Source organism: Salmo salar, chromosome ssa29, assembly GCF_905237065.1.
Source record: "Salmo salar chromosome ssa29, Ssal_v3.1, whole genome shotgun sequence".
Classification (NCBI taxonomy): domain Eukaryota; kingdom Metazoa; phylum Chordata; class Actinopteri; order Salmoniformes; family Salmonidae; genus Salmo; species Salmo salar.
Window position 1 is genome coordinate 12192424 of NC_059470.1, and position 14101 is coordinate 12206524.

Genomic DNA, 14101 nt, shown 5'->3' on the forward strand with positions numbered 1-14101 from the left:
ATGAGAAATAATGAAATCCATTAATATTTCAATATCAGTTTACTGGAGTCTTTATTCAAAATGAGAGGCAGATAGAGCTGCCTATGAATGCAGCATGTTCCCATACCTTCAACAAAATACTACATAATGTAAAAAGTGCAAGATTAGCTGTTATTTTGAGTGTTTTAAAAGGTTAATTGTATGTCCACATGCAAATAACCCTTGGTGTGATACATCTGTAGTAGTAAAGGGGAGAAGTTTATTGAGAGAGAAATATGATTAAATGCTCGGCTCAGTCAATGAGATGTAGTAGTAAGATGACATTACGTTTTATTCCAACATCTTTGCGCAGTGGCCACAGCCTGACCAATCACATTATGTTTGGAAACAGAACAGGACAAATGCCAAGTCTAGATCAGTTTATGTTGTTTGGTTGTTTGTATAAATTGCAGTAGTTTCTCCTCCTCTGTTAACTTTCATATTCAAACATTCAAAAGAGTGAATCTAGTTTGCTTACATTTTGATCGATGACTCAAATAAAATTGAGTAAACATTGACCAAGAGTGTAGACACAACCCCCCCACCCACACAACCAAAAAACCCTAAACCCTCACCCTAATTGTAAACCTAACCCTAAACCTAAGCCCTAAGCCTAAAATAGCCTTTATCCTTGTGGGATCTGGGATCTGGACGGTTGATTGAGGAGTAAATCTGCAGCATCAGAGTATATACAGTATACATGCCTGGATAGATTTGAGAAAATTTTACAGATTCAAATTCAAGGATCAATAGGTAAATAATAATACAACTTATTGAAATTAACCAACAATCTTTTTATTATTGAGAAAAGAAATCAATACAGCAATAATTCTTTAGTTTAGACTTCATCAAAGTGAGAATACACCAATATGAATGTGATTAAAACCTAGGCTAAATTAAAGATTCAATCACTCCAAAACTAATTCCACATAACCAGACTAAAAGAGCATTAACCGTCATTCTAATATCGGAACTCTACAGTTTACAAAGCTCAGCAGAATTATTTACGTTATTAACCCATATCCCAGGATAGAGGGGTTTAGTGAACGTGGTTTCAACTGTGTGAAGGAGGGTCATTGTGTCAGAGACGCTGTAGAAGGACAGAATACCTGCCTTGTGATCCAGGTACACTCCTACTCTGGAGGACTGAGGGCCTGATACTTTAGTCTCAACATTATTGTGTCTGAAACTATAACCATTACTAGAGCACTCTAAACCCCAAGACTTGTCATTGTATCCAAATCTGGAATCATTAACACACCCTATTCTACTTATGTCTTTATATGAGACTGCTATAAAAACAGTCCCACGATGAAACTCCACCTCCCAGTAACAGCGTCCAGACAGACCCTCTCTACAAAGGACCTGCCACCAACCAGTGAATCTGTCCGGATGGTCAGGATGTAGATTGTTAACAGCATTAACAACTGTCACCTTCCTGTTTCCCTCAGACAGAGAGAGGGATTTCTGTGCTGTGTTTAAATCCAGTGTGAGCTGACAGGAATCTGGGAGAAGAGCAAAGCAGAGACCAATGAGGGGAGTTAGAACAGTAAGTTAAGGCACATACTGTACTGTATCTACCCTGTCTTTGATTACAGCAGAGCAGAGATCAATGTGAGCAGTATCTACTATTGCTATATAACAAGGTTTGTGAGGAGTGTCAGAAAAAAGAGACTGTTAGTTACTTGATGAAGAAACTCACATTGTAAGAACTGTTCTCTAGTCTTGGGCTCTGGAGGCAGTAAAACATCCACTGAATTCACTACAAACACACAGACATTCCCAGAAAGAGAGAATATTATCAGCATACCATATTGCACATGTATAAAGTGATGACTATAGGACCTCTGATTGGTCTAAACTAGGTGTTCTTACATTATGTATTGTGTTAGTATTATATTCAACTCACCTGTGGTGGAGATCTTGGTCCATTCTCCTTTAAGAACGTCTTCTAGTTTCTCTCTGACATCAGAAACAACCTTATTCACATCTCCAAAGTACTGAGGATGGATAACGATGCTGGGTAAGTCTGAAGAGACACTGGGACTGGAGAGAGACTGATAACTCTGGGGAGAGACAGAGATAAAGAGAGTGTGAGAGACAGACAGAGCGAGAGTAGATAATTGACAATGTTTTTTGTGATCAAATATTTTGTATTAATGTCAGGTAACATGAACACTGATATGGAGAATAAAGTATAATTGACAAAATGTATAGTTTCACAACAAGTACATTTCTGTATCACCTGTAACAAGACAGTTTAGTTACCTGGAGGAAATGGATGTGATCCTCTATGTGTGAGAGCTGCTCCAGCTCAGCGTTTCTCCTCCTCAGCTCAGCTATCTCCTGCTCCAGTTGCTCCAGGAGTCCATCAGCTTGACTCACTTGAGCCTTCTCCTGGTCTCTGATCAACTCCTTCACCTCAGAGCACCTTCTCTCAATGGAGTGGATCAGCTCAGTAAAGATCCTATCACTGTCCTCCACTGCTGCCTGTGCAGAGTGCTGTTCAGACACAAAGAGAGAAGAGAAGGCTTCATGTTAAGTAGAATTAATTTCTACCGAAAACGTTTTTATTTTCATTGAGGATTAAGGTTCTACCTAGAAGTCTTCTCATCTGAATAAGCTTTCTCACTGATGGTATCAGCCTAGCCACCCCAACGAAACCCAGAAACATAAACCCAGAAACAATACAAGTAGAATAAAACAACATTCATAATCATAGGTACAACCGTAAGTGAACTAATGCAAAGAGAGATGAACAATTACCCACAACCCTCCAACAAAATGTAAAACCTATAAGATAAGGGTTCTAGGTAGAACCCTTCATAGAGGCCCACATAAAAATTGAAACGAAAACCATTACTAGAGCACTCTAACACCCAAGACTTGTCATTGTATCCAAATCTGGAATCATTAACCATCCGTATTCTACTTATGTCTTTATATGAGACTGCTGTACCAGTCCCATGATGACCCTCCACCTCCCAGTAACAGCGACCAGACAGACCCTCTCTACAAAGAACCTGCCACCAATCAGTGAATCTGTCTGGATGGTCAGGATTTGGATCGTTAACAGCATTAACAACTGTCACCTTTCTGTTCCCCTCAGACAGAGAGAGAGATTTCTGTGCTGTGTTTGGGTCCAGTGTGAGCTGACAGGAATCTGGGAGAAGAGCAGAGCAGAGACCAATGAGGAGAGTTAGAACAGTAAGTTAAGGCACATACTGTACTGTATCTACCCTGTCTTTGATTACAGCAGAGCAGAGATCAATGAGAGCAGTATCTACTATTGATATATCACAAGGTTTGTGAGTAGTGTCAGAAAAATGAGACCGTTAGTTACTTGATGAAGAAACTCACATTGTAAGAAGTGTTCTCTGTTCTTGGGCTCTGGAGTCAGTACATCATTCACTGAACTCACTACAAAGATACAAAATATTATCAACATACCGTGTTGTACATGGTCTAAAGTAGGTGTTCTTATGTATTGTGTTAGTATTACTTTCAACCCACCTATGGTGGAGATCTTGATCCATTCTCCTTTAAGAAAGTCTTCTAGTTTCTCTCTGGCGTCAGAAACAGCCTTGTTCACATCTCCAAGGAACTGAGGACGTTTATCAATGCTGGGTGAGTCTGAAGAGACACTGGGACTGGAGAGAGACTGATAACTCTGGAGAGAAAGAGAGAGCGAGAGAGAAAGAGAGAGAATAATTGAGATTTTTTTTTTTTGTCATCTAATATTTTAATGACAGATATACAGAATTAAGTACAATTGATAAAATGTATAGTTTCACGACAAGTAAATTTCTGTATCACCGGTATCAAAGCAGTTTAGTTACCTGGAGGAAATGGATGTGATCCTCTGTGTGTGAGAGCTGCTCCAGCTCAGCGTTTCTCCTCCTCAGCTCAGCTATCTCCTGCTCCAGTTGCTCCAGGAGTCCATCAGCTTGACCCACTTGAGCCTTCTCCTGGTCTCTGATCAACTCCTTCACCTCAGAGCACCTTCTCTCAATGGAGTGGATCAGCTCAGTAAAGATCCTATCAATGTCCTCCACTGCTGCCTGTGCAGAGTGCTGTTCAGACACAAAGAGAGAAGAGAAGGCTCCATGTTAAGTAGGATATTTTTCCCCCAGGCCGTTTTATTACCGGGCAATAAGGTTCTACCTAGAAGCCTTTTCATCTGAATAAGCTTTCTCACTGATGGTATCAGTCTAGCCACCCCAACGAAACCCAGAAACATAAACCCAGAAACAATACAAGTAGAATAAAACAACAATCATAATCATAGGTACAACCAACTGTAAGTGAACTAATGCAAAGAACAGAGATTCACAATTACCCACAACCCAACCCTCCAGCAACACGTAAAACCTAGAAGTTAAAGGGTTCTAGGTAGAAACCTTTAAAGAGGCCCATATAACAAAATACTATTCACTGATTGTACAAAACATTAAGAACACCGTAATATTGAGTTGCACTTGACCCCCCCCCCCCCCCCCCCTTTGCCCTCAGAACATCCTCGGAACATTGTTGTCTCCTATGGTTCCCACAGTTGTGTCAATATGGCTGGATGTCCTTTGGGTGGTGGACCATTCTTGATACACACAGGAAACGGTTGAGCATGAAACACCCAGCAGCGTTGCAGTTCGTGACACAAACCAATGCACCTACAACCATACCCCGTTCAAAGGCACTTCAATCTTTTGTCTTTCCCATTCACCTTCTGAATGACACACACACACACTCATACACACACACACACACACACACACACACACACACACACACACACACACACACACACACACACACACACACACACACACACACACACACACACACACACACACACACACAATCCATGTCTCAAGGCTTAAAAATCCTTCTTTAACCTGTCTCCTCCCCTTCATCTACACTGATTGAGGTGGATTTAACAAGTGATATCAATGAGGGATCATAGCTTTCACCTGGATTCACCTGGTCAGTCTATATCATGGATAGAGCAGGTGTCCTTAATGTTTTGTGCACTCAGTGTATGTTACCTCAGTTACCTCAAGTACCTCGTACCGCTGCACATTGATTGGGTATCGGTATTCCTTGTATGTAGCCTCGTTATTGTTATTTTATTGTGTTACTATTTCCTTTTTTTTTAGCACATTTTTCTTACTTTTTAACTCTGCATTGTTGGGAAAGTGTTCGTAGATAAGAATTTCAATATGAAGTCTGCACCTGTTGTATCTGGCGAATGTGACAAATACAATTTTATTATTATTTACTACAGTGTTTTTGGGGGGTAGATAATACTGAAGTACTCACAATAGTATTTCAGTATATTGCAACATTTTATAGTAAGTACTACACATGATCGACAGATACTACAGTGTTTAGTATAGTATTCTACAGTATACTACAGTTTCTATATAATGAAATAGTAAGTACTGTAGTATTCTATAGTAAACTGTAGTATTTCCCATTCGGGGGTGCTGGGTAGAACCCTTTCCAGAGGGTTCTACCTAGAATTAGAAACGGTCCTACTTAAACAAGTTGAAGAACCCTTAATGGTTCCTTTTTCTAAGAGTGTATTTCATCTCTGACTGGGAGCCCAGAGAGCCTGTTCCACACAGTGTCTCAGTTTGATTGGAGAGTGTCCTCTCTCTCTGACTGGCTGACTGGAGGAGGGAAGTGAAATGGTGCATCTTCAGTCCTCTGGGCCCAGTTTTTCAAAAGTTATCTGATTGGATTTCGGAAATCTGATAGGATTAAATGTTAGAATTGGGTTTTTCAACATTTACATTTTTTATTCTGATCTTCCGGATAGGGATTCGAATTTGGTAATCCAATCTGACCTTTAATCAGGATTAAAAGTAGTTATTGCATTTTTCAAATCTCAAAAATAGTGATTAGGATGGTTTTGATGCCGATAATCAGGATGATCTTAATCCCGCTGGAAACGATGGATTCAGGGTGGATTTAGAAAGCTGAAAGGCACTACAATGAATACATGTCAAGGTAACGAAGGGGAGGAGGTTTAAAAAAACGTTCTAACATCTGAAAAACGAAGGTTCATTATGTTAAATTGACCGCAGCATAGTTTTGTGGTCAATTGTTAAATGTCTCTCTTTAATCTAGGTACCTTTATTCATGTAGTTTACTCATCTCTGTTTCCCTATGACAGTGTAGAAGTAGTACCATAACCAGTCCAGTAAACTGGCCCAAAAACAGGTAGAGAGATCTGATCACAAATTGCAACAAAAAAAATGATGATCCAGATTGAATTTTTGGAAAAACAGGGCCCTGGTCAATAAAACTTACCTTGAGAGACTCCACATTCTGTTGGAGCTCCTTCAGCTCCTTCTCTCTCTCCTGGATTCTCTGCTGGAGCTTCTGCTGACTCATCCCCAGCTGACTCTATGGAGAAACACTGTTCATTGAGCTATCAAGGTTGATTTGTCCAGTAGTGCAATAGTATAGTATTATGATTTAGTAGGAATTATACTGTAATAGATGTCCCTTTGCAAAATTATATATCTATGTTGTCAGTTGAATTATTAGGTTTCTTTACAGTACTCATATCATATACACTGCTCAAAAAAATAAAGGGAACACTAAAATAACACATCCTAGATCTGAATGAATGAAATAATCTTAGTAAATACTTTTTTATTTACATAGTTGAATGTGCTGACAACAAAATCACACAAAAATAATCAATGGAAATCCAATTTATCAACCCATGGAGGTCTGGATTTGGAGTCACACTCAAAATTAAAGTGGAAAACCACACTACAGGCTGATCCAACTTTGATGTAATGTCCTTAAATCAAGTCAAAATGAGGCTCAGTAGTGTGTGTGGCCTCCAAGTGCCTGTATGACCTCCCTACAACGCCTGGGCATGCTCCTGATGAGGTGGCGGATGGTCTCCTGAGGGATCTCCTCCCAGACCTGGACTAAAGCATCCGCCAACTCCTGGACAGTCTGTGGTGCAACGTGGCGTTGGTGGATGGAGCGAGACATGATGTCCCAGATGTGCTCAATTGGATTCAGGTCTGGGGAACGGGCGGGCCAGTCCATAGCATCAATGCCTTCCTCTTGCAGGAACTGCTGACACACTCCAGCCACATGAGATCTAGCATTGTCTTGCATTAGGAGGAACCCAGGGCCAACCGCACCAGCACCAGCATCGGTACCTAATGGCAGTCAGGCTACCTCTGGCGAGCACATGGAGGGCTGTGCGGCCCCCCAAAGAAATGCCACCCCATGACTGACCCACCGCCAAACAGGTCATGCTGGAGGATGTTGCAGGCAGCAGAACATTCTCCACGGGGTCTCCAGACTCTGTCACGTCTGTCACATGTGCCCAGTGTGAACCTGCTTTCATCTGTGAAGAGCACAGGGCGCCAGTGGCGAATTTGCCAATCTTGGTGTTCTCTGGCAAATGCCAAACGTCCTGCACGGTGTTGGGCTGTAAGCACAACCCCCACCTGTGGACGTCCGTCGGGCCCTCATACCACCCTCATGAAGTCTGTTTCTGACCGTTTGAGCAGACACATGCACATTTGTGGCCGACTGGAGGTCATTTTGCAGGGCTCTGGCAGTGCTCCTCCTGCTCCTCCTTGCACAAAGGCAGAGGTAGCGGTCCTGCTGCTGGGTTGTTGCCCTCCTACGGCCTCCTCCACGTCTCCTGATGTACTGGCCTGTCTCCTGGTAGCGCCTCCATGCTCTGGACACTACGCTGACAGACACAGCAAACCTTCTTGCCACAGCTCGCATTGATGTGCCATGCTGGATGAGCTGCACTACCTGAGCCACTTGTGTGGGTTGTAGACTCCGTCTCATGCTACCACTAGAGTGAAAGCACCGCCAGCATTCAAAAGTGACCAAAACATCAGCCAGGAAGCATAGGAACTGAGAAGTGGTCTGTGGTCACCACCTGCAGAACCACTCCTTTATTGGGGGTGTCTTGCTAATTGCCTCTAATTTCCACCTGTTGTCTATTCCATTTGCACAACAGCATGTGAAATGTATTGTGAATCAGTGTTGCTTCCTAAGTGGACAGTTTGATTTCACAGAAGTGTGATTGACTTGGAGTTACATTGTGTTGTTTAAGTGTTCCCTTAATTTTTGTTGAGCAGTGTAGTTTAAACAGAACTTTGGACTCCAAAAAAAATGATGGTGTATGACTAAAGCTAATGGTGATACATTTAGACAATGTTTTTCATGTAACTAATTATATATGTTTATCTCATATTCAAACAGCTCTCCTACTGTATATTCAATTATTTGTTTATCAGAGTCACCAACAAGTTATTCTGGTCTAACCTGTTTCTCGGTCCTCTCCGCTGCAGCTGACACTGTATCATGGCCTTTATGATCATCCACCATACACAGATAACAGATACAATTCTGATCGGTACGACAGTAAATCTTCAGCAGTTCGTCATGACGGGAGCAGATGTTCTCCTGTAGCTGTGTGGAGGCTTTGACCAGCTTGTGCTTCTTTAGTGCAGGGACACTATAGTGAGGAAGGAGGTGAGTCTTGCAGGAAGACACCAGACACACCAGACAGGACATGAGGGCTTTCTGCTTTCTGGTCCCAGTGCAGAAATCACATGCCACATCTCCAGGTCCAGCATAGCACAGATCAGGGGGAGCAGCCTGAAGTCCTGTCTTCTTCAGTTTCTCCACCACTTCAGCCAACATGTTATTTTTTATCAGATCAGGCCTTGGAGTGAAGGTCTGTCTGCACTGAGGACAGCTGTAGATCCCCTTCAGATCATCCTGATCCCAGCAGTCCTCAATACAGCTCCTACAGTAACTGTGTCCACAGGGAATAGTGACTGGCTCCTTCAGTAGATCCAGACAGACAGAACAACAGAACTGGTCCTGGTCCAGCAGAATTCCCTGCTGAGCCATTTGGACGGTTGTTGTTCACTTTCACACAGACAAACGACACCGAGATTCAGATAAGTTTTGTTTTCCTAGAAGAGAGTTTGTGGGAGGGGGAGCGACTTCCTGGTTCTGCCAGGAGGTGGGGTTAGTTAGAGGGAGGGAGATAAAGGAATGTAGTCCGATGCAAAAAATGAATATCCTGTTGCCTAGGCTGGTTTACCGGTCTAAGCTGCTTTGTGACATATACTTCTGCAGCATGTGTTGGAATCAAGCCCACTGCTATTTCAACACACTTTCCTCCAGAGCCATATATTTAGAGAGGTGACAATTATTCTCAGGGGTTGAACCAGTAACATGCATTGTGATCCAGGACTAAACATGAGGGCTTTCTGGTCGAAGCCTGAAGTCCTGTTTACTACATATTATCCAGATATAAATGTATACTGGATATTGAAACATAATGTAAAGTTAATGATTGCTTAGGCTCTGTGTGAAGAATGCATTGTATACTATTATGAGTATGAATATTATGGGTAGCCAATATACAATGAACCATTAAAAGGTACATTGTGTACCTAGACCAAAAGTGTTATTTTTCTGATGTCTACATTAGAGTTCACTAGATAAACTAAAGGGTATTAATGCAGGATGAGAAATAATGAAATCCATTAATATTTCAATATCAGTTTACTGGAGTCTTTATTCAAAATGAGAGGCAAATAGAATTGTCTATGAATGCAGCATGTTCCCATACCTTCAACAATACTACAGATTGTAAAAAGTGCAGGATTATCTGTTATTTTGAGCCATTTAAAAGGTTAATTCTATGTCCACATGCTAATAACCCATGATCTGATGAATGTGTCGTAGTAACAGGGAGAAGTTTATTGAGAGAGAACTTTGTGCAGTGGCCACAGCCTGACCAATCACATTATGTTTGGAAACAGAACAGGACAAATGCCAGAACTAGCTAAGTTTGTTGTTTGGTTGTTTGTATAAATTGCAGTAGTTGGTCCTCGTCAGTTAACTTACAAATTCAAACATTCAAAAGAGTGAATCCAAAGTGAAGTAATCTAGCTTGCTTACATTTTACTTAATGATTGAGGAATTAAATAAACTGGAGTAAAAATTCACCAAGAGTGTCATTGTAGACACAGCTAAATATAATCTTCTTTAGTTACTCATTTAGTTAATAGCATAAACACTCAAAGACGAACACATGGACATATTGTTTATTGTTGGTGGTTTGCTGAGTGGCAAGAGGTAAATCAAGAAACACTTAATATTTGTATTGTTTGCTACAGTATATCACCATCTGCTGGACGGTTGATTGCGTACTAAATCTGCAGCATCAGAGTATATGCAGTACATAGGTCTAAATAGATTTTAGAAAACTAAACAGATTCACATTCAAGGATCAATAGGTAAATAATACAACTTATTGAAATTAACAAATAATCTTTCTTTAAAAAAAAGACATCAATACAGCAGTTGTTTTTAAGTTTAGACTTCATCAAAGTGAGAATACGTCAATATGGATGTGATTAAAACCTAGACTAAATTAAAGATTAAATCAAAATAATTGTACATACCAGACTAAAAGAGCATTAACCTTCATTCTAATATGGGGAACTCTATAGTGTACACAGCACAGCAGAATTGTTCTTGTACCAAACACATATCCCAGGATAGAGGGGTTTAGTGAACGTGGTTTCAACTGTGTGGAGGAGGGTCATTGTGTCAGAGACGCTGTAGAAGGACAGAATACCTGCCTTGTGATCCAGGTACACTCCTACTCTGGAGGACTGAGGGCCTGACACTTTAGTCTCAACATTATTGTGTCTGAAACTATAACCATTACTAGAGCATTCTAAACCCCAAGACTTGTCATTGTATCCAAATCTGGAATCATTACCACACCCTATTCTACTTATGTCTTTATACGAGACTGCTATAAAAACAGTCCCATGATAACCCTCCACCTCCCAGTAACAGCGACCAGACAGACCCTCTCTACAAAGAACCTGCCACCAATCAGTGAATCTGTCTGGATGGTCAGGATTTGGATGGTTAACAGCATTAACAACGGTCACCTTTCTGTTCCCCTCAGACAGAGAGAGGGATTTCTGTGCTGTGTTTGGGTCCAGTGTGAGCTGACAGGAATCTGGGAGAAGAGCAGAGCAGAGACCAATGAGGAGAGTTAGAACAGTAAATTAAGGCACATACTATACTGTATCTACCCTGTCTTTGATTACAGCAGAGAAGAGATCAATGTGAGCAGTATCTACAATTGAAATATCACAAGGTTTGTGAGTAGTGTCAGAAAAAAGAGACTGTTAGTTACTTGATGAAGAAACTCACATTGTAAGAACTGTTCTCTAGTCTTGGGCTCTGGAGGCAGTAAAACATCCACTGTATTCACTACAGACACACAGACATTCACAGAGAGAGAGAATATTATCAGCATACCATATTGCACATGTATAAAGTGATGACTATAGGACCTCTGATTGGTCTAAACTAGGTGTTCTTACACTATGTATTGTGTTAGTATTATATTCAACTCACCTGTGGTGGAGATCTTGGTCCATTCTCCTTTAAGAACGTCTTCTAGTTTCTCTCTGACATCAGAAACAACCTTATTCACATCTCCAAAGTACTGAGGATGGATAACGATGCTGGGTAAGTCTGAAGAGACACTGGGACTGGAGAGAGACTGATAACTCTGGGGAGAGACAGAGATAAAGAGAGTGTGAGAGACAGACAGAGCGAGAGTAGATAATTGACAATGTTTTTTGTGATCAAATATTTTGTATTAATGTCAGGTAACATGAACACTGATATGGAGAATAAAGTATAATTGACAAAATGTATAGTTTCACAACAAGTACATTTCTGTATCACCTGTAACAAGACAGTTTAGTTACCTGGAGGAAATGGATGTGATCCTCTATGTGTGAGAGCTGCTCCAGCTCAGCGTTTCTCCTCCTCAGCTCAGCTATCTCCTGCTCCAGTTGCTCCAGGAGTCCATCAGCTTGACTCACTTGAGCCTTCTCCTGGTCTCTGATCAACTCCTTCACCTCAGAGCACCTTCTCTCAATGGAGCGGATCAGCTCATTAAAGATCCTATCACTGTCCTCCACTGCTGCCTGTGCAGAGTGCTGTTCAGACACAAAGAGAGAAGAGAAGGCTTCATGTTAAGTAGAATTAATTTCTACCGAAAACGTTTTTATTTTCATTGAGGATTAAGGTTCTACCTAGAAGCCTTTTCATCTGAATAAGCTTTCTCACTGATGGTATCAGTCTAGCCGCCCCAACGAAACCCAGAAACATAAACCCAGAAACAATACAAGTAGAATAAAACAACAATCAAAATCATAGGTACAACCGTAAGTGAACTAATGCAAAGAGAGATGAACAATTACCCACAACCCTCCAACAAAATGTAAAACCTATAAGATAAGGGTTCTAGGTAGAACCCTTCATAGAGGCCCACATAAAAAATACTATCCACTGACTTCACAAAATATTAAGAACACCTTCCTAATATTATTTTGCTTTTGCAACCCCTTTTTCCCTCAGAACAGCCTCAATTCGTCGGGGCATGTACTCTACAAAGTGTTGAAAGCATTCCACAGGGATATGGCCCATGTTGTGTCCTATGGTTCCCACAGTTGTGTCAATATGGCTGGATGTCCTTTGGGTGGTGGACCATTCTTGATACAGACAGGAAACTGTTGAGCATGAAAAACCCAGCAGCATTGCAGTTCGTGACACAAACCGGTGCGCCTGTCGCCTACTACCATACTCCGTTCTAAGGCACTTAAATCTTTTGTCTTGCCCATTCACTCTGAATGGCACATACACACAATCCATGTCTCAATAGTCTCAAGGCTTAAGAATCCTTCTTTAACCTTTCTCCTCCCCTTAATCTACACTGACTGAAGTGGATTTAACCAAAAAAGATATCCTGATCCAGATTAAACATTTTGAAAAACAGGGCCCTGGTCAATAAAACTTACCTTGAGAGACTCCACAGCCTGTTGGAGCTCCTTCAGCTCCTTCTCTCTCTCCTGGATTCTCTGCTGGAGATTCTGCTGACTCATCCCCAGCTGACTCTATGGAGAAACACTGTTCATTGAGCTATCAAGGTGTATTTGTCCAGTAGTGCAATAGTATAGTATTACGATATAGTGCGCATAGAGGGTAGTAATTACATTTTAATAGAAGTCCCTTTGCAAAATTATATATCTATGATTTTAGTTAAAATATTATGTATTTTACAGTACTCATATCATAGTTTAAACAGAATTTTGGACTCTAAAGAAAATGAGGGTGTGTGACTACAGCAAAATGGTGATACATTTAGAGGATCATGTAACTAATTAGATATGTTTATCATATTCAAACAGCTCTCCTACTGTATAATTCATTATTTGTTTATCAGAGTCACCAACAAGTTATTCTGGTCTAACCTGTTTCTCGGTCCTTTCCGCTGCAGCTGACACTGTATCATGGCCTTTATGATCATCCACCATACACAGATAACAGATACAATTCTGATCGGTACGACAGTAAATCTTCAGCAGTTCGTCATGACGGGAGCAGATGTTCTCCTGTAGCTGTGTGGAGGCTTTGACCAGCTTGTGCTTCTTTAGTCCAGGGACACTATAGTGAGGCTGGAGGTGAGTCTTGCAGGAAGACACCAGACACACCAGACAGGACATGAGGGCTTTCTGCTTTCTGGTCCCAGTGCAGAAATCACATGCCACATCTCCAGGTCCAGCATAGCACAGATCAGGGGGAGCAGCCTGAAGTCCTGTCTTCTTCAGTTTCTCCACCACTTCAGCCAACATGTTATTTTTTATCAGAGCAGGCCTTGCAGTGAAGGTCTGTCTGCACTGAGGACAGCTGTAGATCCCCTTCAGATCATCCTGATCCCAGCAGCCCTCAATACAGCTCCTACAGTAACTGTGTCCACAGGGAATAGCTACTGGCTCCTTCAGTAGATCCAAACAGACAGAACAGCAGAACTGGTCCTGGTCCAGCAGAACTGCCTGCTGAGCCATTTGGACGGTTGTTGTTCACTTTCACACAGACAAACGACACCGCGACTCAGATAAGTTTCGTTTTCCCAGAAGAGAGTTTTTGGGAGGGACTTCCTGGTTCTGCCAGAAGGTGGGGTTAGTTAGAG

General features: G+C 41.4%; 2 protein-coding genes across 5 annotated transcripts; both read right to left on the minus strand.

The window, feature by feature from the left end:
* Positions 1–791: 791 nt before the first annotated feature.
* LOC106597452 (tripartite motif-containing protein 16) lies at positions 792–9007 on the minus strand. 4 transcript variants are annotated; one of them, XM_045710899.1, is made up of 6 exons: positions 8338–9007; positions 6331–6426; positions 2287–2520; positions 1928–2084; positions 1721–1780; positions 792–1523 (listed from the first exon to the last, which is right to left on the minus strand). In XM_045710899.1, the coding sequence occupies exons 1-6, from the start codon at positions 8929–8931 to the stop codon at positions 994–996; spliced, it is 1671 nt and encodes a 556-aa protein (XP_045566855.1). In that variant the 5' UTR covers positions 8932–9007; the 3' UTR covers positions 792–993. The 4 variants fall into 4 exon arrangements, with proteins under 4 accessions (XP_045566855.1, XP_045566857.1, XP_045566856.1 ...); XM_045710901.1 differs by lacking the exon at positions 2287–2520 and adding an exon at positions 3858–4091; XM_045710900.1 differs by lacking the exons at positions 1928–2084; positions 2287–2520 and adding exons at positions 3532–3688; positions 3858–4091.
* A 1118-nt stretch (positions 9008–10125) lies between these two features.
* LOC106597928 (tripartite motif-containing protein 16) lies at positions 10126–14026 on the minus strand. Its single transcript, XM_045710895.1, has 6 exons — positions 13383–14026; positions 12930–13025; positions 11835–12068; positions 11476–11632; positions 11269–11328; positions 10126–11071 (listed from the first exon to the last, which is right to left on the minus strand). Exons 1-6 carry the CDS (start codon positions 13974–13976, stop codon positions 10542–10544), a joined length of 1671 nt encoding a protein of 556 aa, XP_045566851.1. The 5' UTR covers positions 13977–14026; the 3' UTR covers positions 10126–10541.
* Between the last annotated feature and the right edge of the window lie 75 nt (positions 14027–14101).